We start from the raw sequence: 27730 nt of genomic DNA on the forward strand, positions 1-27730 counted from the left end.
TCTACCTGGAAGGCAAAACGGGGCACGCGAACACAAGAAGGTAGTAATATCATTCTATAAAGCCTTAGTAAGGCCACGCTTAGGATACTGCATCCAGTTTTGATCACCACACTATAAAAAAAGATGTGGAGACTCTAGAAAGAGTGCAGAGAAGAGCAACCAGGAGGATTAGGGGACTGGAGACTAAAACATATGGAGAATGGTTGCAGGAACTGGGCCTGGGTAGTCTAGGGCAGAAAAGGACCAGGGGAGACATGATAGTAGTCTCCCAATATTTGAGGGGCTGCCACAGAGAGGAGGGGGGTCAAGCTATTCTCCCAAGCACCTGAAGACCAGCCGAGGAATAATATAGCAATAGCAATAGCAGTTAGACTTATATACCGCTTCATACGGCTTTCAGCCCTCTCTAAGCGGTTTACAGAGTCAGCATATCGCCCCCACAGTCTGGGTCCTCATTTCACCCACCTCGGAAGGATGGAAGGCTGAGTCAACCTTGAGCCGGTGAGATTAGAACCGCCGAACTGCAGATAACAGTCAGTTGAAGTGGCCTGCAGTACTGCACCCTAACCACTGCGCCACCTCGGCTCATTAATGGATGGAAACTGATCAAGGAGAGATTTAACGTGGAAATAAGGAGGAATTCTCTGACAGTGGGAACAATCAACCAGTGGAACAGAAGTTGCCTTCGGAAGTTCTGAGAGTTTCATCACTGGAGGCTTTCAAGAAGAGAGTGGACTGCCATCTGTCAGAAATGGTGTAGGGTCTCCTGATTGGGCAGAGGGTTGGACTATGAAGGACTACAAGGTCCCTTCCAGCTCTGTGATTCTGTTCTTCCATTATCTAGCCCATGGGTCGGCAACCTTAAACACTCAAAGAGCCACAAAGGTCCTAACCGGAAGCCTCCCGTTCAATTCTGGAGCCGACCGGAAGTCCGCTTCCCCCACCATAGAGTCTCCTCCTAGCGCAGTGTCTCTTTTCCTCTACCTGTCCTAACTGAAAGCCCTATCAATTGTGGAGCCGACTGGCGACAGGGAGCCGCAGCAGCAGGATGAAAGAGCCACATGCGGCTCCAGAGCCACGGGTTGCTGCCCCCTGATCTAGCCCAAGCCCTACCGAGTGCAAAAATCCTGCCCTGTTGGATTGGTGCGGTATCTTCAACCACACATAATGCAACACATTTCGGCAGCCAACCAAGATTAGAGCGGAGCAGGCTTTGGATGTCATGTGAATACAGCTGGCAGATGTTTACTTTCCCCCAGCTGGTTAAAGGGATTGACAAAAATCTCCTTTGCGCGTGTGAATTTGCTGCATCTTAATAAGTCTGCAGCCAAGGACTTGTCTTCCCTTGTCTTCTCCTGCAGCTGATGGAGACGTCGATATGCTGCTTCCTTGGGGACCTCCCTCCCACCCCACCCACTCCAAATTCTGAACCCCTGCAGAGGCTGACAGGTCTCCGTCATGTTTTAACGGCAGATGGAAAACACAAGCGGCATTTCCTGGTTTTCATTTTTATTCCAAGCCAGTCATTGCGCCCCCCCTGTTCAAAAGCTGTTGCTCGGGCAGATGATATGGGGTTGGGAGACAATGCAGGAAAACCATCAGCAGCTTAATGATACGTTACGCCTGGCTGGGCATAACAGACGAGAGAAGGAAAGGAAAGAGACGGATTTCGGGTTTTTTTCTTCTTCTAAGGGACACCTGGAGACCTCGTGGGACAATAAAGCAGAATATTGGTAGCTGAGGGTTGACAGGAGGGGTTTGAGCCTGGTGGTTTTCTTATCGAGGTCTCGTTACCCCAAACTAGGTAACATCATCAGTGCTGGGGGGAAGAGGAAGGATTGTAGGGTCTTTGGTGCTCTCTGAGCTTGGTTGGTCTCTTGCAGACGTTTCATAACCCAACTAGGTAACATCATCAGTGCTGGAAGGGAAGGGCATTTGCAAAAAGGAGGAGGGGGAGGTTGGGGGGAAGAAGAAGGATTGTGGGGTCTTTGGTGCTCTCTGAGCTTGGTTGGTTTCTTGCAGATGTTTCATAACCCAACTAGGTAATATCATCAGTGCTGGAAGAAAGGAGGAGGAGGAGGAGGAGGAGGAGGAGGAGGAGGAGGAGGAGGAGGAGGAGGAGGAGGAGGAGGAGGAAGAGGGGACTGTGAGATTGTTAGTGCACTCTAGTTTCTTGCAGATGTTTCCTTACCCAACTAGGTAACATCATCAGTGCTGGAAGAAAGGAGGAGGAGGAGGAGGAGGAAGAGGAGGAGGAGGAGGAGGAGGAGGAGGGGACTGTGGGATTGTTAGTGCTCTCTGGTTTTCTTGCAGACGTTCCCTTACCCAACTAGGTAACATCATCAGTGCTGCAAGGGAGTGGGGCTTGCAGAAAGGAGGCTGAGGAGGAGGAGAACTGTGGGGTCCTTGGTACTCTCTGAGCGAATAGATAGTGAGGATTGTTTTGGCGAGGTGGCCTTCTTCCTCAGGGGAACAGAGGCTGCTTTTGGGGAAAATGGAAAGTGGAGTTGGAAGACACCTGGAAATGTGGCTTGAGTGTATATTGGAGAATGGGAATTTGGAGGGATGTTTCTAATTTACAATATTATGTGGTGTAATTCCGGTCTGTGCCAGATCTGGAACTGCAACGGACTTTGCCAATTTGATGTCTACCTAAATAAAAGAAATTTGATGGACTTTGCACATTTCTTTTTTGAATGGGTGACATCATTTGGAAACCTGACAGTTGGCTGCAGTGAGTTGGCCAAGGTGAGTTTGCCATAATGAGTTGGCTATGGTGAGTTGGCTGTGGCGAGCTGGTCAGGGTGAGTTGGCCATGGTGAGTTGGACTCGGTGAGTCAGACACAGTGAGTTGGATGCAGTGAGTTGGACATGGTGAGTTGACTGCGGTGAGTTAGATGTGGTGAGTCGGACACAGTGAGTTGGACACTGTGAGTTGGCTGCAGTGAGTTAGACATGTTGAGTTGGATGCAGTAAGTGGACATGGTGAGTTGGCTGCGGTGAGTTGGCCACAGTGAGTGGACACTGTGAGTTGGCCGCCGTGAGTCGGACACAGTGAGTTGGACACTGTGAGTTGGCTGCCATGAGTCGGACACAGTGAATGGACACTGTGAGTTGGTCACCGTGAGTCGGACACAGTGAGTTGGACACTGTGAGTTGGCCGCCGTGAGTCGGACACAGTGAGTGGACACTGTGAGTTGGTCGCCGTGAGTTGGCCACAGTGAGTGGACACTGTGAGTTGGCCGCCATGAGTCGGACACAGTGAGTGGACACTGTGAGTTGGCCGCCGTGAGTCGGACACAGTGAGTTGGACACTGTGAGTTGGCCGCCGTGAGTCGGACACAGTGAATGGACACTGTGAGTTGGTCGCCGTGAGTCGGACACAGTGAGTTGGACACTGTGAGTTGGCCGCCGTGAGTCGGACACAGTGAATGGACACTGTGAGTTGGTCGCCGTGAGTCGGACACAGTGAGTGGACACTGTGAGTTGGCTGCAGTGAGTTAGACATGTTGAGTTGGACACAGTGAGTGGACATGGTGAGTTGGCTGCCGTGAGTTGGATGCAGTGAGTTGGACACTGTGAGTTGGCTGCAGTGAGTTAGACATGTTGAGTTGGACGCAGTGAGTTGGATGCAGTGAGTTGGACACTGTGAGTTGGCCGCCGTGAGTTACACATGTTGAGTTGGACACAGTGAGTGGACATGATGAATTGGCTGCCGTGAGTTGGATGCAGTGAGTTGGACACTGTGAGTTGGCTGCAGTGAGTTAGACATGTTGAGTTGGACGCAGTGAGTTGGACACAGTGAGTGGACATGGTGAGTTGGCTGCGGTGAGTTGGATGCAGTGAGTTGGACACAGTGAATGGACATGGTGAGTTAGACATGGTGAGTTGGCCGCAGTGAGTTGGTCGTGATGAGTTGGACGCAGTGCGTTGGATGCAGTGAGCTGGTCCCAGAGAGTTGTTCTAGACCTTCGAGGAGTGAGCTGCGCTACGGCTGATCCGATTATCCTTCCGGCAGAGAATGGCGAGTGGGCCATCAAACACCGTCCGGCCAAGAAAGTTGTGAATGCTGAACACTCCACCCCGAGCGACATTGGGTACCAGCAAATTGTCTTCTTCTTGATCATCCAGAGGAAGCCTCTCTTCTATGTGGTCAACATCATCATCCCCTGCGTGCTCATCTCCTTCGTAGCCCTGCTGGTCTACTTCCTGCCTGCCAAAGGTCAGCGTCCTGTTGGCCTCGTGGCCACAGTTCTTGGACTCATCAAAGGGAAGGGATCTGGGAGATCCTCCAGTCCAGCCCCAGGAATCCTAACGCAGCCTGGGAGGGAAAGTTAAAAAATTGCATTGGGACAGAGACAGAGATTCAGAGCATGAATTGGGTTCCATGGGGGCCTCTTCTAAAATTGCTGGGGTTCAGTTGCAGAGTGGGGCCAGAATATTGTGAGAGTATCATCCTTCCCTTTTTCCCTTTCCTTTTCCCTTTTTCCCTTCCCTTTTTGCTTTCCTTTCCCCCTTCCCCCTCTCCTCTTCCACTTTCCCCCTTCCCTCTTCTCCCCTCTCCCTTTCCCCTTCCTTTCCCTTCTCTCTTTCCTCTTTCCCGCTTTCCTTCCCTGCTACAAGAAGAACAAACGGTCTCTCCTTTCTGCAGCCGGCGGGCAGAAGTGCACGGTCTCCATCAACGTCCTCTTGGCCCAGATCGTCTTCCTTATCCTGGTTGCTAAAAAGGTGCCCGAAACATCTCAGGCAGTGCCTCTCATTGGAAAGTGAGTTTCCCCCCCCCCCCAAAATGGACAAAATTTGGATACTGGAGAAGGCATGAATGAGAAAGAGAGAAAGAGAGAGAGGGGGGGGGAGAGAGAGAGAGAGGGCAGGAGGGAGGGAGGAATAGGTAGAGATAAAGATAGAGGTGGATGGATGGATGGATGGATGGATGGATGGATGGATAGATATGAATCAGAGGTGGGTTCCTACCAGTTCGCACCAGTTCGGTAGAACCGGTTCGTCAAATCTACCGAACCGGTTAGAAGAGGTTCCACCAGTGGACCCGGAAAGCAGGCCACACCTACAGAAGAGGTTCCAAAAAATTTTGAAACCCACCACTCTCTCTCACACACACACACACACACACACACACTCACACAGAGAGAGAAAGAGAAAGGAAGAAAGAAAGAAATAAAAAAAGAAAAAAGAAAGAAAAAGTGAGAGAGAGATGAAAGAAAAAAAGGAAAAAGGGACAGAGACAAAAGAAAGGAGAGAGAGAGAGAGAGAGAGGGAGGGAGGGCAGGAGGGAGGGAGGAATAGGTAGAGATAAAGATAGAGGTTGATGGATGGATGGATGGATGGATGGATGGATGGATATGAATCAGAGGTGGGTTCCTACCAGTTCGCACCTATTCGTTAAAACCGGTTCATCAAATCTACCGAACCGGTTAGAAGAGGTTCCACCAGTGGTCCCGGAAAGCAGGCCACACCTACAGAAGAGGTTCCAAAGATTTTTGAAACCCACCACTGACACACACACACACACACACACACACACACACACACACACACACACACAGAGTCACACAGAGAGAAAAGAAGAAAGGAAGAAAGAAATAAATAAAAAAAGAAAAAAGAAAGAAAAAGTGAGAGAGAGATGAAAGAAAAAAATGAAAAAGGGAAGAAGAGAGAGATAGACATAGAGAGAGAGAGAGAGAGAGAGAGAGAGAGAGAGAGAGAGAGAGAGAATACACATGGCCGACAAGCCACTCCCACCAGGTCACATGGCCGGCAAGCCACTCCCACAAAGGAGGCCACACCCGCAGAGTAGGTTCGAATTTTTTTTGAAACCCACCACTGATATGGATGGACGGATGGATGGACAGACAGACAGGTAATCAATAAGATAAACAGCGTCATCCTATTCCCATTGAAAGGTACTTAACCTTCCTTCTGGTGGTGACCATTACCATCGTGGTCAACGCTGTGATCGTCCTCAACGTTTCTCTGCGCACGCCCAATACCCATGTGATGTCCAAGCGAATCCGACAGGTGAGTCCAAAGGAGGCTTCTGCTTCCCACCTGCAAAGGATGAGTGTTGGGCCCGCCTCCTCCAGGTTCCTGGGCTTTTGTTTACATTTTTGGTACCTTCGAGTCAAGATTAGCTGCGGGTTTTTTTCTTTTTTTAAAATGTGTTGATTTATTTACATTAATTGATCTAATTTGGAGGCCCCCACTGATTGTAAATGACAGCCTGCGCCAGAGGATGTCCAACTTTGGCAACTTTAAAACTTGTGGACTTCAACTCCCAGAATTCCCCAGCCAGCCAGGCCCATTTTTCCCCCTTACCCAAGCCTCCATGCACTTACATGGCATCCAAAACGGGCTTTGTGGAGATTCCTGGGAGAGCAATAGCAATAGCAGTAGACTTATATACCGCTTCATAGGCCTTTCAGGCCTCTCTAAGCGGTTTACAGAGAGTCAGCATATTGCCCCCAACAATCTGGGTCCTCATTTTACCCACCTCGGAAGGATGGAAGGCTGAGTCAACCCTGAGCCGGTGAGATTTGAACCGCTGACCTGCTGATCTAGCAGTAGCCTGCAGTGCTGCTTTTAACCACTGCGCCACCTTGGCTCTTGGGAGGGGAGGGATGGGGGTGGCCAGCCAGGAGTGGGATTTGGTGGTTTGCCGAATTGTGCAGAATTGTGCAGAATCTTCGCTAGAGGATCTCCCAAACCCAGGCAGACCTGGAGCAGCCCACCCCTGGCTACGGGAATGCTGCAACGGTTGTGTGAAAAACCAATTTTGTTGTGTTTAAGTACAATGACAATAAAGATTATACTTATAAAAAATGATAATCTGTCACTTTTTTCAGGGCCGTTGTAACTTTAAACGGCCACTAAACAGACTGTTGTAAGTCGGGGACTACCCGTGTTTGGTCTCTTCCCTGCCCCCATCTCCTCCCCTCCCCCCCCGGTGAATCAATGGAAAGTTTCCCTGGCTTTCCTTTCCGCTCCCACTTCCCAAAGTGTTTCAGCGCCTGGCTCTGTAGGTCTTCCTGCACCTGGTGCCCCATTACCTGGGCATGCACATGAGACGCATCTCCCTCCCCGATGGGAATCGGCTTGTGCGGCGACGGAGCTCCCTGAATTTGATGGCCAAAGCCGAGGAATACATGCTGTGGAAAGCCCGCAGTGAACTCCTGTTTCAGAGGCAGAAGGAACGAGACGGGTTGATGAAGAGCCTCCTGGCCAAGATCGGTGAGCTTCTGGCAGGCTGGAGGGAAGCCTGGCTGGGTTAACAGGCAATGGTTTGGGAAGATCAGAGTAGATCAGAATAGAGGTCTTCTAGTCCAATCCCCTACCTAGGCAGGAAACCCTATCCCATTTCAGACAAGTGGTTGTCCAATCTCATCTTTAAAACTTTCAGTGTTGGACCCCCACAACTTCTGGAGACAAGCTGTTCCATCCATTCATCCATTCATCCAACCATCCAACCATCCAACCATCCATCCATCCATCCATCCATTCAACCATCCATCCATCCAACCATCCATCCATCCATCCATCCATCCATCCATCCAACCCATCCATCCATCCATCCATCCATCCATCCAACCAATCATCCATCCATCCATCCATCCATCCAACCATCCATCCATCCATCCATCCATCCATCCATCCATCCAACCATCCATCCATCCATCCATCCATCCATCCAACCATCCATCCATCCAACCATCCATTCAACCATCCATCCATCCATCCATCCATCCATCCATCCATCCATCCATCCAACCAACCAACCAACCAACCAACCAACCAACCAACCAACCAACCAACCAACCAACCAACCAACCATCCATCCATCCATCCATCCATCCATCCATCCAACCATCCATCCATCCATCCATCCATCCATCCATCCATCCAACCATCCAACCTTCCATCCATCCATCCATCCATCCATCCATCCAACCCATCCATCCATCCCTCCCTCCATCCATCCATCTAACCATCTCCACCCACCCATCCTTCTGTCTGTCATGTGTCTTATTTATCCATCCAAGAATCATAGAATAACAGAGTTGGAAGGAACCTGTGAGGTCTTCTAGTCCAACCCCCTGCTCAAGCAGGAAACCTTATCCTATTTCAGACAAATGGTTGTTCTATCTTTTCTTTAAAACTTCCAGGGTTGGAGCATCTGCAACTTCTGGAGACAAGTAGTTTAACTGGTTAATTGTCCTCACTGTCAGGAAATTCCTTCTTAGTCCTAGGTTGCTTCTCTCCTTGGTTAGTTTCCATCCATTGCCTCCATTAGCAATGGAGATTCCAGCCGCCTCATAAGTCGAACATTGTGTCAATGTAAGTGCTGCACTGACGGAAGAGCATTAGACGTTCAGGCAGAAATTGCTAATTCTTCGGAGCGACTTCTTGTTCTTGGTCTTTGATGTTTCTCTACTTTGATTTCCATTTCAAGGAGAAGGCCTGGAGAACGGAGGACCCCAGGAATTCTGCAGAAGCCTACGTCATGCCGCTCCAGAAATCCAGTCCTGTGTGAATGCCTGCAACCACATCACCAAGACTTTGCGAGAGAAGAACGATTTTGATAGCGTAAGTGCCACGTTCTACTTTCTAAGTTGCATTAACGGAAAAGAGCAACTGGGATGATGAAGGGACTGGAGGCTAAAACATACAATGAACAGTCGTGTTAGGTGAGCTCCCCGTTGGGACAGTGAGTGCCTTCAGAGAAGCGTTGTGAGAGTTGTGTTGGAGAACACACAAACCAGTATACAGAGACACTGCAGTTTAAATAGGCTTTTACTTTCGTGGAAATAGAGGTATCAGAGTCCATCAAACAGTCCAAGTCATAAATGGATAAGACAGTCAGTCATCAATGTCTTTCAGTTAAGGGATAATCCAAATAACATAATCCAGTATCATATAATCAGTTCAGTATTCAAAGTTTGCTAGCAGTTGCAAAACTTACAATAGCTCACGGCACTTTCTAACAGCCAGCTTCCAAAACACTCAGATCAGATCAGCCCAGCATCTAATGAACAGAGAACTAACAGTCATTCTATTCTGGCTCCCTCTTATGGCCGATTGAGGGAAACAGCAACCAATCACATTTTACAGTATGATTTAAAGAAACAGGTACAACATTGTTACATGATTTATATATTGCCAACCCAGCCGTTAGAATTATATTCCTAACAGGTTGCAGGAACTGGGCATGGCTAGTCTAGTGAAGAGAAGGAGCAGGGGAGACATAATAGCATCTTCCAGTATTTGAAGGGCTGCCACAGAGAGGAAAAAGTCAAGCTATTTCAAAGCACCCGAAGGCCGGACAAGGAATAATGGATGGAAAATGACCAAGGAGAGATTCAAGCTGGAAATAAGGAGGAATTTCCTGACAGTGAGAACAATCAACCCATGGAAGAGAAGTTGCCTTTGGAAGTTGTGGGAGCTTCATCCCTGGAAGCTTTCAAGAAGAGAATGAACTGCCCTCTGTCAGAAATGATGTAGGGTCTCCTGCTTGGGCAGGGGGTTGGACTAGATGACCTACAAGGTCCCTTCCAACTCTGTTATTCTATATTCAATGGAAGATACGTTGCCTTCGGAATTCATGGGAGTTTCATCCCTGGAGGCTTTCAAGAAGAGACTGGACAGCCATTTGTCAGAAATGGTGTAGGGAAGGGGTGAAATCTTTCCAGTTCGGCCGAACCGGTAGGGACGATTGTCCTTGGTTCTGTAAACCGGTAGTTTAAAAAATGCTTCTGAGAATTGTGTGGGTCAGCTGTGAGCCTTGCGATCTCTTTTTCACTTTTTAAAGTATTTTTTCCCCGGCCAGTTTGGGTGAATAGGTAGGAAAAAAGGCTTTAAAAAGTAAAAAAAAAAGTTGGCCACACACAGTTACATGATCCCCACCACCAAGCCATGCCCACAAAACCGGTTTCACCACTGATGTAGGGTTTCCTGCTCAGGCAGGAGGGTTCAACTAGATCAGTGTTTCTCAACCTTGGCAACTTGAAGATGTCTGGACTTCAACTCCCAGAATTCCCCAGCCAGCATTCGCTGGCTGGGGAATTCTGGGAGTTGAAGTCCAGACATCTTCAAGTTGCCAAGGTTGAGAAACACTGAACTAGATGACCTACAAGATCCCTTCCAACTCTTGTTAATCCGTTAAATGGTTGTGGATTCATTTCCGGGATGCTCCAAATTTAGAATGTCTTGTGCATTTTTATGTTGATGGAGATTAATTCTCACATCTGGAGCTTCGCTGCCTGTTCTTCTAGGTTTTGTTGAGAAGCAGGTTAAAAAGTCTTCGGGGAAAAGAAAAAAGAAAAACTGGAAATCTCGCCATTCGGCTTCATTCCTTTGGAAAGGAAATAGACATTTATCAGCATTTCTCTTTAGACCCGAATCGGAGAAAACAATCAGGCCATCACATCCATCTATTCTCTCTGGCAAGCCGAAATTGATCATCAGACTGAAGCTCGGTGTATTTTCAACCTCTCTCTCCTTATTTCCCTTAGCAGTTTTTTTTTTCCACCCCCATTTGGACCATAAATAAGTTAGATTTAAAGTGCTGGAAAACAAATTGTTCAGCCGGGAAACTTATTTTGCTTTGTGTTTTTTTTTTGCATGAAAGGTGTCCAAATTGTCGGCCGTTTTACCACCTCTGAAAATTTCTTTTTTCCCTGTTAAAAGAAAAGAGTCCTCTCCCCCCTCTTCTTTCCTCCTTACAAAGGTTTCCAGCTCAGTGGAAACTTTGGCTAGCTGCTTCCTTCTCCAGCAATGATATTGCGGAGGGTGTGTGCGCGTGTGTCAAAATCGACAAGACGAGGGGTGCGTTGTCACGCTCAAAGCCCCCCCTCTCTTGCACACACGAGTGTGCAAAAGCTTGTCTTCTCTGCAGCGGAGTCGAAGCGATAAGAGCTTTGCGCTTTGGGGTTTGTCCTCTCCCCCCCCCCCTCTCTCTATCCCTCCCTCCCTCCCTCCCTCTCTCTCTCTCTCCCCCCTCTCACGGGCCACCTCCGTGCATGCACTAAGCCTTCTGTGCATGCGCTTTTTGCTTAAAAAGGGCCTGAATGCGAGGCTATAGAGCCGAGGCAAGTGGGCAGGGCCAGCCGCGATTTCTGCTACCGGTTCGGGCGTACTGGTCTGAACCGGTAGAATACCACCTGTGCTCTATATTGTACACCCAGGGTAATAAGGATATCTTTGGGGTCCTCCATTCTTCTCCACCCCAACATTTGGAGAGCTTCCGCCTTGTGGTTCCCCTGACTTTTCCTTCCTTCCAGGAAAATTAACTTTTCTTTCGAGTTCCCTTGATTTCTTTCTTTCTTCTTTTCCAGGAAAACGAGGAATGGATCCTGGTGGGGAGAGTCATTGACCGTGTTTGCTTCCTCATCATGGCCTCCGTTTTTGTCTTCGGCACCGTTGGCGTCTTCCTGATAGCTCACTTCAACCAAGCTCCAGCCAAACCTTTTGCGGGAGATCCGAGGACATATCTGCCCGAGTAGTGGGCCAGGAATTGGATCCGCAGATCTCAGCTGGGTCCTCTCCTTGGAGCAATTTCATACAGAGAACAAGGCTGCAATGCAAAACCTTTGGGGGGGACTTACCCCATCTTGCAGAAATACAGGTAATCCTCGACTTACAACCATTCATTTAGTGACTGTTTGAAGTTACGACGGTGCTGAAAAAAGTGACTTATGACCATTTTTCACACTTACAACCATTGCAGCATCCCTGGGGTCACATGATCAACATTGAGCCACAGTGGCACAGTGGTTAGAGTGCAGTACTGCAGGCTACTTCTGCTGCCTGCCGGCTGCCTGCAGTTTGGCAGTTCAAATCTCACCAGGCTCAAGGTTGACTGAGCCTCCCATCCTTCCGAGGTGGGTAAAATGAGGACCCAGATTGTTGGGGGACAAGAGGCTGACCCTGTAAACCGCTTAGAGAGGGCTGTAAAAGCACTGTGAAGCAGTATATAAGTCTAAGGGCTATTGCTATTCAGATGCTTGGCCACTGATTCATATTTATGATGGTTGTGGTGCCTTGGGGGGAATCATGTGATCAGCTTTTGCGACCTTCTGGCTAGCAAAGTCTATGGGGAAGCCAGATTCACTTAACAACCATGTTACTAACTTAACAAGTGCAGTGAATTCATTTAACCACACTGGCAAGAAAAGTCGTAATAGGGGGCAAAATTCACAAAGGCTTTGTCCCATTTTATTTTTTTTTACCTTTCTTGCCACAGTTGTTAAGAATGGTTCACATCCGTAAAATAACAACACTATTAGTTTAGTTTACTTTATTGTCCTTGCACCTGGTACAATTAAATTAAAGGCCATCTTCACTGTACATTACAATTATAAAAATAAAAACGCAAATATACATCCTTTACATTCTACTTCATGGAAATTAAAAACCCGATATTGCACTTATACCGTAGAATCAGTGGTGGGTTCTGGATCCCATTGCAACCAGTACGGTGCAACGGGGCCAGGCGTCCAGCACATGAATGCATGCAGCATGCACGCACACACAGACACAGTGCGTGCATGTGTACTTACCGCCAGCGATGCTCCACGCCTCTGCGATGCTCCAGCTGCTCAGCGGAGTGTCGCGCAGGCGCCCTATACACTGTGTGCGTGCACAGAAGCCCTGAACAGCTCAAATACAGATAAGGAGGGCGGGCAAGTGGGCGAGTGGGCCCCTCTGAAGCACCATACTAGAACGGTACCTGATACTCCCAGCAGGCACCGGTACACCCGTACCAGGGTATACCGGTCGTAACCTACCACTGCGTAGAATTCAATATAGTTGCTGCCCTGGGATAGAAGCTGTTTTTCAGCCTGTTTATCCTTGTTTTTATTGCCCTGTACCGTCTGCCAGATGGTAATAGTTCAAAAAAAAAAAGGGAGCCCAGGATGAGATGGATCTTTAAGGATGTTTTGAGGCAGCGGGAGCTATAAAGCTCTTCCAAAGAGGGGAGAGGGCTACCCGTAACCCTCTGGGCAATGACGTTGACCCTCTGGAGTGCTGTCCTATCAGCCACTGGGCAATTGTTAAGTGAATCTGGTATTCCCCATTGATTTTGCTTGACAGAAGTTCGGAAAAGGGGAATCACGTGACCGCAGGACACTGCAACCGTCATAAATATGAGGCACTTGCTAAGCGTCTGAATTTTGAGCAGGTGACCATGATCCGGGTGATGCGACGGTCATAAGTGTGAAAAAATTGTAAGTCTCTCTTTTCGGTGCCGTTGTAACTTAGAATGGTCACAAAATGAATCATTGTAAGTTGAGGACTTCCTGTGTTGGTACTCGGAAGGCAGCCGCAGCAGTCCTAAGGGGTGGGTTTGCTTTCCCTTCGTTAAATCCTGCTACAGGTCGTCCTCGACTTACGACCGTCATAAACGTGAGTCACTTACCAAGCATCCGAATCTTGATCAGGTGACCTTGGGGATGCTGTGACGATCATCGGTGCAAAAAAATGGTCACAAGTCACCTTTTCAGGGCCGCCATAACTTCAAGCGGTCACTAAATGAATTGTCGTAAGGCGAGGACTATTTGTATTATGGAACAGCTGATATCCGGCAAGGGATCCTTTTCATATCATCACATAACATCTGCCTGTCTCTTAGGAAAGACTCGATAGGTGGATAAAAAGGCCAAATCCACCATCTGGTTGACCGTGTGATCTATCGCGATAATAATTTTTACAAATGTTTTGAAAAGAGGATTTCTTTAAAATAAATCAGGTGATTTATTGCAATACAATAGCAGAGTTGGAAGGGACCTTGGAGGTCTTCTAGTCCTCCCCCCTGCCTAGGCAGGAAACCCTATACTGTTTCAGACAAATGGCTATCCAACATCTTCTTAAAGATTTCCAATATTGGGGCATTCACAACTTCTGGAGGCAACTTCTGTTCCACTGATTAATGGTTCTAACTGTCAGGAAATTTCTCCTCAGTTCTAAGTTGCTTCTCTCCTTGATTAGTTTCCAGCCATTGCTTCTTGTTCTACCCTCAGGTGCTTTGGAGAATAGCTTGACTCCCTCTTCTTTGTGGCAACCCCTGAGATATTGGAAAACTGCTATCACGTCTCCCCTTAATCCTTCTTTCTATTAAACTAGACACACCCAATTCCTGCAACCGTTCTTCATGTGTTTTATCCTCCAGTCCCCTAATCCTCTTTGTTGCTCTTCTCTGCACTCTTTCCAGAGTCTCCACATCTTTTCTACATCGTGGCGACCAAAACTGGATGCCGTATTCCAAGTGTGGCCTTCCCAAGGCCTTATAAAATGGTATTAACACGTCGCGGGATCTTGATTCTCTCCCTCTGTTGATGCAGCCTAGAACTGTGTTGGCTTTTCTTTTTTTGCAATGTAAGGTGATTTATTGCAAGTGTCTTTTATCCCAAAAGGAGGCGTGATTGAATTCCTACCGACAAGATACTACAAATGATATTATTTCAAAAAGGGGGAAATCAAATGAGAAGCTAAGAGAAAGGAGTGTCGAGGGAGTGAAAGAATTTGAAGGAGAGAGCTTTTTAGTGAGGGAAATCTCTCCTCCAGGGAGCCTACCCTCATGGTCCATGTTAACCCTTCTGGGGGGCTACTTTGCTTGGAAGATGGGGGTGCAATTAAATTTCCCAAGGGGCTGCCTGAGAAACCCAAAATGTTGTGAAGGGCTGAAGTAACCAAGGCTGTGAAGGTGCGTAGGCATACACACACACACACACACACACACACACACACAGAGGTGTAAATTGAAAAAACAACAAGGAGCAGTTGCCTTCAAAATAAAAGCAATGCAGATGTATTTTCCTGCACGGCGCGGACTTATTTACATTTAATTTCAATCCGAATAGAGTTGGAAAGGGACCTTGGAGGTCTTCTAGTCCAACCCCCTTGCTCAAGCAGGAGAAACTATACTCTTTCAGGTAAGTAACTCTTCTAGTCTCTTCTTAAAAACATCCAGTGATGGAACGCCTATGATTTCCGGTGGCAAGCTGTTCCACTGGTTAATTGTTCTCACTATTAGGAAGTTTCTCCTCAGTTCTAAGTTGCTTCTCTCCTTGCTTAGTTTCCACCCATTGCTTCTTGTTCTACCCTCAGATGCTTTGGAGAATAGCTTGACTCCCTCTTCTTTGGGGCAACCCCTGAGAGATTGGAAGATTGCAATCATGTCTCCCCTGGTCCTTCTTTTCATTAAACTAGACATACCCAGTTCCTGCAACCGTTCCTCATATGTTTTAATCTCCAGGCTTTTAATTGCTCTTCTCTGCACTGTTTCCAAAGCCTCAACATCTTTTTTGTAACATGGTGACTGAAACTGGATGCAGAATCCTGGCTGTGGCCTTACTAAGACTTTATCAAGCAGAACTAATACCTTATTTTGATTCTATGCCTCTGTTTACACAACCAAGGATGGTATTAGCTTTTTTCGGCAGCGGCTGCACACGGCTGGCTCATGTTTAAGTGATCTTCCTCTAGTACAGGGGTCTCCAACCTTGGCAACTTTAAGCCGGGCGGACTTCAACTCCCAGAATTCTCCAGCCAGCTTGTCCATAAATCTTCAAGGAAGGAAGAGAGGAAGAAAAGGAGGGAGTGAAATGGGGGAAGGAAGGAGTTAGGAAGGGAGGGAGGGAGATGGAAGGGAGGGAGGGAGGAAAGGAGGGAGTGAGATGGTGGAAGATAGGAAGGAGTTATGAAGGGAGGGACCGAGAAGGAAAGGAGATGGGGGAAGGAAGGAGTTAGGAAGGAAGGAAAGAAAGAAGGGAGGAAAGGGGGGAGCGAGATGGTGGAAAGAAGGAAGGAGTTAGGAAGGAAGGAAGGCAAGGATGGAGAAGGAAACGAGGGAGGGAGAAGGTGGAAGGAAGGAGTTATGAAGGGAGGGACCGAGAAGGGAGGGAAATGGGGGAAAGAAGGAGTTAGGAAGGAAGGAAAGAAGGGAGGAAGGGAGGGAGGAAAGGGGGGAGCAAGATGGTGGAAGGAAGGAAGGAAAGAGTTAGGAAGGAAGGAAGGCAAGGACGGAGAAGGAAAGGAGGGAGGGAGATGGTGGAAGGAAGGAAGGAGTTATGAAGGGAGGGACCGAGAAGGGAGGGAAATGGGGGAAGGAAGGAGTTAGGAAGGAAGGAAAGAAGGGAGGAAGGGAGGAAAGGGGGGAGCGAGATGGTGGAAAGAAGGAAGGAGTTAGGAAGGAAGGAAGGCAAGGATGGAGAAGGAAGGAAGGCAAGGACGGAGAAGGAAGGGAGGAAGATGGGGAAAGGAAGGAAGGAGTTATGAAAGAAGGGAGGGAGATGAAAGGTGGGAGGTAGAGAGGGAAGAAGTTAGGAGGGGAGGGAGGGGCAGAGAAGGAAGGGAAGGAGGGAGATGGGGGAAGGAAGGAGTTAGGAAGGAAGGGAGGGAGGGAGGGAGGCAGGAAAGGGGGGAAGGAGATGGTGAAGGAAGGAAGGAAGGAAGGAAGGAAGGAAGGAAGGAAGGAAGGAAGGAAGGAAGGAAGGAAGGAAGGAAGGCCTTCCAGAATTCCTCTCACTGGAGTTTGGAGATTCAGCTTTGCTGGCTGGGGAATTCTGGGAGTTGAAGTCCACCAGGTTTAAAGTTGCCAAGCTTGGAGACCCCTTACCTTAGTACATTTCCTATTCACCTCCTGGGGGCCAGATGGGGAGAGCCAAAGGGCCTGATGTGGGCGCTCTGTGTGTGTGTGTGTGTGTGTGTGTGTGTGTGTGTATCAAATGCCCAGGCCTGATGTAGGGGGGTGCAAAACCTCACATTAGGAACGGCTCATGTGTTCTAAGCTGGTGTTTTGGGAAAAAACAGAGCTGAGATCTTCTCAAATATATTAAAGTGATTCTCCTTTGAAGGATGAAATTCTGAGAAATCCCCGGGGCAGAAACCGAACGTCGTGAATTCTCCAGAATATATATTTTTTTAAAATCCCAACTTGAATTATTATTATTATTATTTTTTGCACATCTTCACTGCGACGCAATAACATCCCATTCCTTGCCGATATTTTTTATAATTTCCGACTCGATTCCATTTTAATAGTTTGCTCTACGCTGGAATAATAGCTTTTAAAGCTTTGCTATTCATTAGTAGCCTGTTATTGTCTGCCTGGCTCGCTTTCCTTCTTCCCTCTCCCCACCTCCCTTTTAATTGTTTACTTCTCAGAAACTTTCCATGTTTTAAAGCAACTTTCCAATCTGCAGAAACTTAATTTGATTATTGGCTGTGTTAGGAAATTTAAAAGTCAATAAAGAATTGCAGCAGATTTGGTACAGGCGAAAACTCCTGAAGTGTTTCGGAACGCAAGACAGATAAAATCACGACGGCATTCTTATCAACCCTTATAACATGGATGCCCCAGATTGGACCCTAAAGTAATTAGATGGGATTTGCGGATCATCGCGCGCTGATTCGATTTTATGACCTATTTTTGCAGCAGTCATTAAGCAAATGCGGTCGTCAAAAGCAAACACCCAGGTCATTAAACAAAGCCATTGTTCTCTGCAGTCTGTTTTTTAAAATTTTTGCTGGGAAACGGAATGAAACCGAATTCCAGGCTTCTGCAGAGATTACAGATTACGGTAGATTATGGAAAAGATTTAGGAAGCTACCCAGTCCCCTATGGGTAGTCCTTGATTTACGACCACAATTGCGCCCCAAAGTTGTGTCGCTCAATTGATTAAGTGATTTTTTTTTCTTGCCACATTTAAGTGAATCACTGCAGTTCAGTGGTGGGTTTCAAAAAAATTTCGAACCTACTCTGTGGGTGTGGCCTCCTTTGTGGGAGTGGCTTGCTGGCCATGTGACCTGGTGGGAGTGGCTTGCTGACCATGTGCTCTCTCTCTCTCTCTCTCTCCCTCTCCCTCTCCTTCCTTTTGTCTCTCTGACCCTTTATCCTTTTTTTCTTTCATCTCTCTCTCTCTCTCTTTCTTTCTTCTTCTTCTTTCTTTCTTTCTTTCTTTCTTCTTTCTTTCTTTCTTTCTTTCTTTCTTCTTTCTTTCTTCTTTCTTTCTTTCTTTCTTTCTTTCTTTCTTTCTTCCTTCCTTCCTTCCTTCCTTCCTTCCTCTTTCTCTTTCTCTTTCTCTCTCTCTCTCTCTCTCTCTCTCATTCTCTCTCTCTCTCTCTCTCTGTGTGTGTGTGTGTGTGTGTCAGTGGTGGGTTTCAAAAAAAATTGGAACCTCTTCTGTAGGTGTGGCCTGCCTTCTGGGTCCACTGGTGGAACCTCTTCTAACCGGTTCAGTAGATTTGACGAACCGGTTCTACCGAATAGGTGCGAACTGGTAGGAACCCACCTCTGCTGCAGTTGTTAAATTAGTAACGCCGTCTTTAAGTGAATCTAGCATTCCCCATTGACTTTGCTTGGCAGAAGTTCTCAAAAGGGGGTCACTTGACCTTGGGACACTGCAACCGTCATAAATATGAGGCACTTGCTAAGCGTATGAATTTTGAGCAAGTGACCATGATCAGAAAGGATGTGACGGTCATAAGTGTGAAAAAAATGTTCGTAAGTCCCTTTTTCCAGTGCCGTTGTAAGTTCGAATGGTCACAAAATGAACCGTTATAAGTTGAGGACTGCCTGTGTCGCTACTCAGAAGGCAACCAAGAAAGAAGAGGGCTGGGTTTGCTTTCACTTTGTTAAATCCTGCTACAGGTAGTCCTCGATTTACGACCGCAATTGAGAACTACAATTTCTATTGCTAGGCAAGGCATTTTTTTTAAAAATCACAGCTGATTTGACAACATTTTTGCCGTGGTAGTTAAGCAAAATCACTGCAGTTATTCGATGAATCACGCAGTCGTTAAACAAATCCAGTTCCCCCCCATTGATTTGGGTGGTCACATGACCACCCGTCGTACACACCTTGCTCAAATTGTGACCGCTGGGATGCCGCGAGGGTTGTAAGCACGAGGACCGGTTGTAAGTCACTTTCGTTTAGGTACGCTGTAACACTAAATGAAACGGTTGTAAACCGAGGACTACCAGCAACGGCCTTGTTTTCAACCGTTTAAAAGCCTCCGATGATTTAAGCGGACTTTCCCACACTTAATTCTCCTCCCCCTCCCCTTTCCAGCTGCTTCCCAACCAGGAAGGATGTGCGTTTGGAACAGAGGTGGGTTCCTCTCAGTTCGCACCTATTCGGTAGAACCGGTTTGTCAAATCTACCCAACTGGTTAGAAGAGGTTCCACCAGTGGACCCGGAAAGCAGGCCACACCTACAGAAGAGGTTCCGAAAATTTTTGAAACCCACCACTGCCATACACACACACACACACAGATTGACGCAGAGAGAGAGAGAAAGAGAAAGAAGGGAAGAAAGAAAGAAAGAAAGAAAGAAAGAAAGAAAAAAGAAAGAAAAAGAGTGAGAGAGAGATGAAAGAAAAAAGAAAAAAGGGACAGAGAGACAAAAGGAAGGAGAGAGAGAGAGAGAGAAAGAAAACACATGGCCGGCAAGCCACTCCCACCAGGTCACATGGCCGGCAAGCCACTCCCACAAAGGAGGCCACACCCACAGAGTAGGTTCCAAATTTTTTTGAAACCCACCCCTGGTTTGGAAGGGAGAAAGAGAAAAAACGGGGACTGCATATTCCCAAAAGAATTGGTGATACTTGGCAACAGTCCGTTTCACAGGTCTGGTGCAAAAGCTCCCTCTGCTGGCTGCTTTGGGAATCTTGCTAAGGCTCAAGTACAATAATACAATACAATAGCAGAATTGGAAGGGACCTTGGAGGTCTTCTAGTCCAACTCCCTGCCTAGGCAGGAAACCCTATACCGTTTCAGACAAATGGCTATCCAACATCTTCTTAAAGACTTCCAGTGTTGGGGCGTTCACAACTTCTGGAGGCAACTTCTGTTCCACTGATTAATTGTTCTAACTGTCAGGAAATTTCTCCTCAGTTCTAAGTTGCTTCTCTGCTTGATTAGTTTCCACCCATTGCTTCTTGTTCTACCCTCAGGTGCCTTGGAGAATAGCTTGACTCCCTCTTCTTTGGGGCAGCCCCTGAGATATTGGAAGACTGCTATCATGTCTCCCCTAGTCCTTCTTTCTCTTAAACTAGACATATCCAGTTCCTGCAACCGTTCTTCATATGTTTGCTGAGGAACTCTGGGAGTTGAAGTCCACAGGTCTTAAAGTTGCCAAGGTTGGAGACCATTGCTTTAAACCACTATCCCAGCGTTTCCCAACCGTGGGAATTTTAAGATGCGTGGACTTCAACTCTCATGTATTAACCTAAAGTCTGGTCAAGCCCAGATTGGCCTCTGCACCTTCAGCTAGGCCTAATCCTTGGCCATGCAAAGGGTTACCTGCAAAGCTTCTAGCTGAACTAAACCAGTTCTTGAGTTCCTCAGAATTTGAGCAAAAGAGGATAGACGTATGTACTAGACTGTCCCTCCTCCTTCTAAGACTGATGGTGTTATCTAGTTGTGTAATGAAATATCTGCAAGGAAACAACCGAGCTCGGAGAGCACCAAGGACGCCACAGTCCTCCTCCCCCTCCTTTTTGCAAACCCTTGCAGCACTGATGATATTACCTAGTTGGGTAAACAAACGTCTTCAGCCAAGCAGCACCAAAGATCCCATAGTCATCATCTTCCTTCTCCACTCTGCAAACTCCACTCCCTTCTAGCACTGGTGTTGTCTAGTGGGTCAATGAAATATCTGCAAGAAAATAATTAAGCTCAGAGAACACCAAGGGCCCCACTGTTCGTCCTTTCCTTCCTCTTCCTCCTCCTCCCCCTGCTGTGGCCTGCCAGCGGAGTTGGCAGCAGATTCGAACAGTGGGGAGGTTGGGGAGGAAGATGGGCCAGTTCTGGAGTCTGGGGAAGGCTCTGATGAGGGCTCTGTGTCGGAGGCAGAGAGGGGGCCAGGGCCATCCGATAGTTATCAGCTGCCTTCAGAGTCAGACATCAGTGAGGCAGAAGAACAGCTGGAGCCTGTTCCCAGTGTGCGCATGTGCAGAGTGGCCAGACGAAGGGAACAGCTAAAGAACAGGAGTCAACTTGGGAGTAAGGCCACAGGTGGACGATGAATGGACCCTCCCATAGGGAATAAAAGAGGCGCAAAAGGGGAGTGGAGTTTGCAGGAGGCAATTAGATTAATTGATTCGTGACTCTCCGAGGCTCCTTGCCAAGTTCTGCAGATCTCGGCCTGGCAGCTCTCCAAGCCAGAGAAGGTCTGTGACCGTAAATCCTCCCTGGAAAGACTTTGCTGGATGTGAAGGAGCAGAATTCACAGTCAATTAATAAAAGGATTTTTTGTCAGGACAAGGAATTTGCTTCATGCTCTGGGGAAGCCTTGGTCAGAACACAGACCCCTCTCCCCCCCCCTTCTCATTCCTCCTCCTCCCTTTTAGCCCTGATGAGGTTACCTAGTTGGGTCACGAAACGTTTGCACGAAAACAACCCAGCTCAGACAGCACCAAAGGACTCCAGCCTCCTTCAATGCCAGATTTGATGTTAGAAACAAAATCATTTTCTCTCTTTCTTTCTTTTTCTTTTTTCTTTTTTAAAAAGGGGAAATTAAAATGCAGCCGGCCTAAAGCCTACAAGGGACTCAGACAAGCGGCGGAGAGCCAGGAGCGAATGGAGACAAGCCCTCCTCTTTCTTTTCAAGCTCAGCAGGAGGGGGGTGGGGTGGGTTTCTCGTGTTGAGCTTGGGATGAGCTGGTGCGCCGCGTTGGCGCGAGGGAGCAAATGAAGCAGCAGCAAACTTGTTCTGCGCACAGCTGGGCTCGGGAGCGAGACTAAAGCCTTAAGTGCCATCATTTGCAAAACAATTAATGCAACAGTGGCGGATAGGAGAGCACAGCTGGCAGCGTCAGGCCGCTTCTACATGGGCATTTTGTCGGCTTACAGCACCGGAGCGCTATTATAAGCAGAACGCAAATCTCACCATAACCGATATTGGAGACAGCAGGGGTCATGTGTTTAGCTGAATAATAAATGTCGAAATGCTGCAGTGGCGCAGAGCATGGGGCGGGGGGTTGGAAAAACCACCACCACCACCGACTGCATCGGGACGGGGCAAGGGGTGCAGTTAAGGGTGCAGGAGGAATACGGAATAGCAGAGTTGGAAGGGGCCGGGGAGGTCTTCTATCCCAACCCCCTGCACAAGCAGGAGATCCTATACTTGCGATGGTGAACCTACGGCATGAGTGCCAGAGGTGGCATGCAGTGCCCACTCTGTGGGCACGCGAGCCGTCGCCCCAGTTCAGTTCTGCCATGCATATACGTATAACAGCTGGTCTCTGCGCCTGCATTGGGGGGGGGGATGTGCAGGAATGCACATGCACACGCAGGTAGCGGGGCATGTGCGGGGATGCTTGAGCATGCAGGGGTGTGTGTGTGCATGCACGGGGAGCGGGGGGCATAGACAGGGGTATGCACGCATTGCATTTTGGGAGTTTGGGAGCACACATGTACACGCTTTGGGCACTCGGTCCAGAAAAGGTTACCTATCACTCTCCAAATTCTTCTTAAAAGTGATGGAGGAGTATCTACAACCTCTGGAGCCACATTTATCTATCTATCTATCTATCTATCTATCTATCTATCTATCTATCTATCTATCTATCTATCTATCTATCTATCTATCTATCTATCATCTATCTATCTATCTATCTATCATCTATCTATCTATCTATCTATCTATCTATCATCCATCCATCATCTATCTATCTATCTATCTATCTATCTATCTATCTATCTATCTATCTATCTATCTTCTATCTATCTATCCATCTATCTATCTATCTATCTATCTATCTATCATCTATCTATCTATCTATCTTCTATCTATCTATCATCTATCTATCATCCATCCATCATCTATCTATCTATCTATCTATCATCTATCTATCTATCTATCTATCTATCTATCTATCTATCTATCATCCATCCATCCATCCATCCATCTATCATCTATCTATCTATCTATCTATCTATCTATCATCTATCTATCTATCTATCTATCTATCTATCTATCTATCTATCTATCATCTATCTATCTTCTATCTATCTATCCATCTATCTATCTATCTATCTATCATCTATCTATCATCTATCTATCTATCATCCATCCATCATCTATCTATCTATCTATCTATCTATCTATCTATCTATCTATCTATCTATCTATCATCTATCTATCTATCTATCTATCTATCTATCTATCTATCTATCTATCTATCATCCATCCATCCATCCATCCATCCATCTATCATCTATCTATCTATCTATCTATCTATCTATCTATCTATCTATCTATCTATCTATCTATCTATCTATCTATCATCTATTTATAAAATATATATGCCGCCCAATCCCGAAGGACTCTGGGCGGCTTACAAAAAAGAGAAGAAAAAAAAAGACACATAACGAAAAAAAACAGTTTAAAATCGCAACACCTCATACATTCATTCTAATCGGGGCTGGACCTCAACAATGAGGCCAACAGCCCCCAGGCCTGCCGGAACAGCCAGGTTTTTACAGCTTTCCTGAAGGCCATGAGAGTGGGTAAGGTCCGGATCTCTGGGGGTAGCTGATGCCAAAGAGTCGGAGCTGCCACAGAGAAGGCTGTTCTCCGGGGGCCCGGCAGCTGACACTGTCTGGCTGACGGCATCTGAAGGAGGCCCAATCTGTGGGATCTTACCGGCCGCTGGGAGGTATGTGGCAGTAGGCGGTCTCGAAGGTACCCTGGCCCTAAGCCATGTAGGGCTTTAAAGGTAATAACCAACACCTTGAATTGCATCCGGAGCCCAATTGGTAGCCAGTGCAGCTCGCGGAGGACAGGTGTAACGTGGGTGTACCTCGGTGCACCCAATATCGCTCGCGTGGCTGCATTCTGGACTAACTGCAGTCTCCGAACGCTTTTCAAGGGCAGCCCCATGTAGAAGTGAGTCATGAAGTGAGCGTGTGGCGAACCGGTGGTGGAATTATTCAAAACCCACCATTGTACTTGGTCCCCTTTTTGGGATCTTCTGACAAGCTACCTGTATACCCAAGCGATGCTTACTGACTGTTACCCTCATATGGGTTCATTGGCCTAATGTGGGTTATATTTGGTTGTGGGAGCGTCCCAATCGACGGATGCTAAAGCAATCCAGGGTGTCCTGACCCAGCCTTAGCAGAACCAAGAAACAGAACCCCTTGTCCTGAAAAAACAACAACCCCTCTTTATTTAACTACTGTGAATTCATGGCCTTCACACAGAGAAAAGTCCAGGCAACAATCCTTCCAAGGGTTAATTGCAATAACAGACCTTATCAGTCCTTGGATAATTGCCAGGCTGGGAGCTGCCAGCCACAAAGCTGTAAATTAAATTCTGCCAAGCTGTCTCTGAGGTGAGGCAGGAACCACCATGGGCAAATCTTTGGACAGAAATCCAAATGGTTGCTTCCTACAACGACCACTCCCCTTTCCTTCTGTTTATGATCAAATATATGAAGAACGGTTGCAGGAACTGGGTATGTCTAGTTGAATGAAAAGAAGGACCAGGGGAGACATGATAGCAGTCTTCCAATATCTCAGGTTCTGCCCCAAAGAAGAGGGAGTCAAACTATTCTCCAAAGCACCTGAGGGTAGAACAAGAAGCAATGGGTGGAAATTAATCAAGGAGAGAAGCAACTTAGAACTGAGGAGAAATTTCCTGACAGTGAGAACAATTAATCAGTGGAACAGAAGTTGTGAATGCCCCAATATTGGAAGTCTTTAAGAAGATGTTGGATAGCCATTTGTCTGGAACGGTATAGGATTTCCTGCCGAGGCAGGGGGTTGGACTAGAAGACCTCCAAGGTCCCTTCCAACTCTACTGTTGTATTGTATTGTATTCTCCAGCCAGGAAAGGGCATTCAGCATCCATGCATGCCTTTCTTCCTGAGTTCACTCCTTGTCCTGTTGTTCTTCCCTCCTGGCAGCTCTGCACATATGTGCATCTGGAACAGGCCCCAGCTGTTCTTCTTCCCCACTTATTTCCGACTCCGAAGACAGCTGGGAAATGTCAGAGGGCCCTGGCTCTCTCTCTGCTTGCGATGCAGAGCCCACATCAGAGCTTTCCCCAGACTCCAGGGCTGGCCCATGTTCCTCCCCAACTTCTTCATACTCCGAATCTGCCCCCACACGACACGGGGCTGATCCAGGGGAAGATACTTTAGTCCAAAACTGACTGATGTTTGCACACTGCAATGAACGAACTCAGGATGTCGTATCAAAGTGGCCAGGATGTTTGTATACAAATGATGAAAAACCCTCAGTCTTCAGCTCCCTCATTACTTCATTCAGCTATTCCTGGTTCGTGAGATGATTTCACCACAAAGAGGAGAACCACCATTGAAGCAGAGATAAAAGTCTCGGGGTGGGCAAGGCGATGGTCCCTTTGATCCCAAGAGCAGGAGGGCTGAAGAGCTCTGCGTCTCCCTTAATCAAAGCCGTTTCTGAGGTTTTTCTGCAACTTTATTTCAGAGATGGGTGTTTGACTCAAGTGTGCTTTTAATTTGGTTGCTTGTATTGGAGAGAGCAGGAGGGAGGGAGGGAGATTCAGTGGGGGGGAATCTTTCTTTTTTCTTTCACTATCTTCCTCTTTCCTTCTCTCTCATTCTTTCTCTCTTATCCAGTAATCATATAATCTTAAATATCATTCCTCCATCTTCTAAATAGCAACAGCAATAGCAGTTAGACTTATATACCGCTTCATAGGGCTTTCAGCCCTCTCTAAGCGGTTTACAGAGTCAGCATATCGCCCCCAACAACAATCCGGGTCCTCATTTCACCCACCTCGGAAGGATGGAAGGCTGAGTCAACCTTGAGCCAGTGAGATTTGAACAGCCGGACTGCTGAACTAGCAGTCAACTGAAGTGGCTGCAGTACTGCACTCTACCCACTACGCCACCTCGGCTCCTTTCTTTTCCTTTCCTTTTTTCTTTCTTTCTCTCTTACCCAGCAATCATATAACCTTACAAAACCATTCCTGCATCTTCTAAATGGGCTTTTCTTCCTTCTTTCCTTTTTTTCTTTCCTTTCTTTTACTCTCCCTTCCTTTCCTTCTCTTTGTCTCTCTTACCCAGCAATCATATAACCTTACAATACCTTTCCTACGTCTTCTTAAATTGGTCTTCCTTACTTTTTCCTTTGTTTCCTTCCCTTCATCCCTTTCCCTTTCCTTCCTTCTCTTGTGGCTTACAGTGGCACCTGGCCCACTGCTGGTTGCCTGCCCCCCCCAACTCCTGCAACCCCCCCCTTCTTTCCCACTCTTTCCCAGCTCCTTGTCTGCTCCTTCCATCCTTGTCATGGTTAACAAACTATCAAGCTTCACTTTCCTTCCTTCCATCAGGCACTGAGTGAGCCCGAGTCACAGAAAAAGGCACCGAGCAGGGGAATAACGGCAAAGAAATCACACACACACAATTGCAATTGCGTAATGATCCTGCGATTCTGCGGGCAGACGCATCCCACCAAATAGATAAGCTATAAAAAAAAAGAGGAAAGGAAAAAATCAATGATGTTTTGCTTTGCTCTTGAACGCCTTTAAGACGCTTGACACATTTAAATTACAGGAAGGAAATTCGGTCAAGGCTTGCCGGCTTGAGCTCAGCCTACAGGCAGGGAGTTCTTCCTACTCCGACAATGGATCCTCTTAGTAAGGGACACCGGAGCCCCGTTTCTCAACTTTGGCAACTTTATAACTAAGATGATCAAAGGCCTGGAGACTAAAACATAGGAAGAACGGCTCCAGAGGTTTTGGATCTGGCTAGTCTAAAGAAAAGAAGAACCAGGGGTGACATGATAGCAGTACTCCAGTATCTGAGGGGCTGCCACAAAGAAGAGGAAGTCGAATAATTGTCCAAAGTCCCGGAGGGCAGGACAAGAAACAAGGGATGGAAACTAATCAGAGAGAGAGAGAAGCAATCTGAAACTAAGGAGGAATTTCCTAACAGCGGGAACAATTAATCAGTGGAACAGCTTAGCTCCAGAAGTTGTGAATGTCTCAATACTGGAGGTTTTTAAGAAGAGACTGGACAGCCACTTGTCTGAGATGGTAGAGGGTCTCCTGCTTGAGCTGGACTAGAAGACCTCCGAGGTCCCTTCCAGCTCATTCATTCATTCTAAAATATATGGACTTCAACTGCCAGAATTCCCCAGCCTCTGGACTTGGGCCTGTTGGCATCATCAGTTGTTTCCATCAGATGTTGTGGAACATCGCACAACATCATTTGGCTGGAGGCAATTTGAGGCACGTGGAGTTATGAGGATGTCCTGGTCATGGACTCTGCCAACAAAATGGCTTTTGAAATGCAGTCTTAGCACCGGCCTCCCTCATTCGTCTCAGTCTTCTTTTCTATTCTTCTTCTCCTCTTTTCCTTTTCTTCTTTTCTCTTCTTCTCCCCTGCCTTTCTTCCTCTTCCTCTTCTCCTCCTCCTCCTCTTCTTCTCTTCCTCCTCTTCTTTTTCATGGGTCTTGGCTGGGGACAGGACGTAGCCCAAGCTGAGTGAAAGCAGATTTAAGACGATAGTTGGTCTCCAACTCTCATCTCTGGTTTGCAGGAAGTGCTTCCCCAAAGAGGAATTTAAAGCTTGGAACCGACTTATCTCCCAGCCAGTCAGCTGATAGGGAATTATGGGCCTTGTGGTCCTACACACCTGTCGGTTGTACTTTACATTTGGGCAATGTTGCTGTCAAATCCCCTTTGTTGGTTAATGGATTGGAGGAACATCTGGATTCTTACTG

The 27730-nt window shown here is 47.2% G+C and overlaps 1 protein-coding gene across 1 annotated transcript in view; it reads left to right on the plus strand.

Moving 5' to 3' along the window:
- Nucleotides 1–11593, plus strand: part of CHRNG (cholinergic receptor nicotinic gamma subunit) — a 29014-nt gene extending 17421 nt beyond the window's left edge. The window contains exons 7-12 of the mRNA XM_087726095.1: nt 4019–4222; nt 4652–4766; nt 5922–6036; nt 7038–7245; nt 8465–8598; nt 11346–11593. Coding sequence (XP_087582221.1) covers nt 4019–4222; nt 4652–4766; nt 5922–6036; nt 7038–7245; nt 8465–8598; nt 11346–11513 — 944 coding nt within the window. The 3' untranslated portion in view covers nt 11514–11593. The remainder of the gene's footprint in view (nt 1–4018; nt 4223–4651; nt 4767–5921; nt 6037–7037; nt 7246–8464; nt 8599–11345) is intronic.
- The last annotated feature ends 16137 nt before the right edge of the window (nt 11594–27730 follow it).

This window comes from Thamnophis sirtalis, unplaced genomic scaffold, assembly GCF_051295495.1.
Source record: "Thamnophis sirtalis isolate CommonGarterSnake01/CBP01778 unplaced genomic scaffold, rThaSir2_p1.2 scaffold_11, whole genome shotgun sequence".
NCBI classification, from domain to species: Eukaryota; Metazoa; Chordata; class Lepidosauria; order Squamata; family Natricidae; genus Thamnophis; species Thamnophis sirtalis.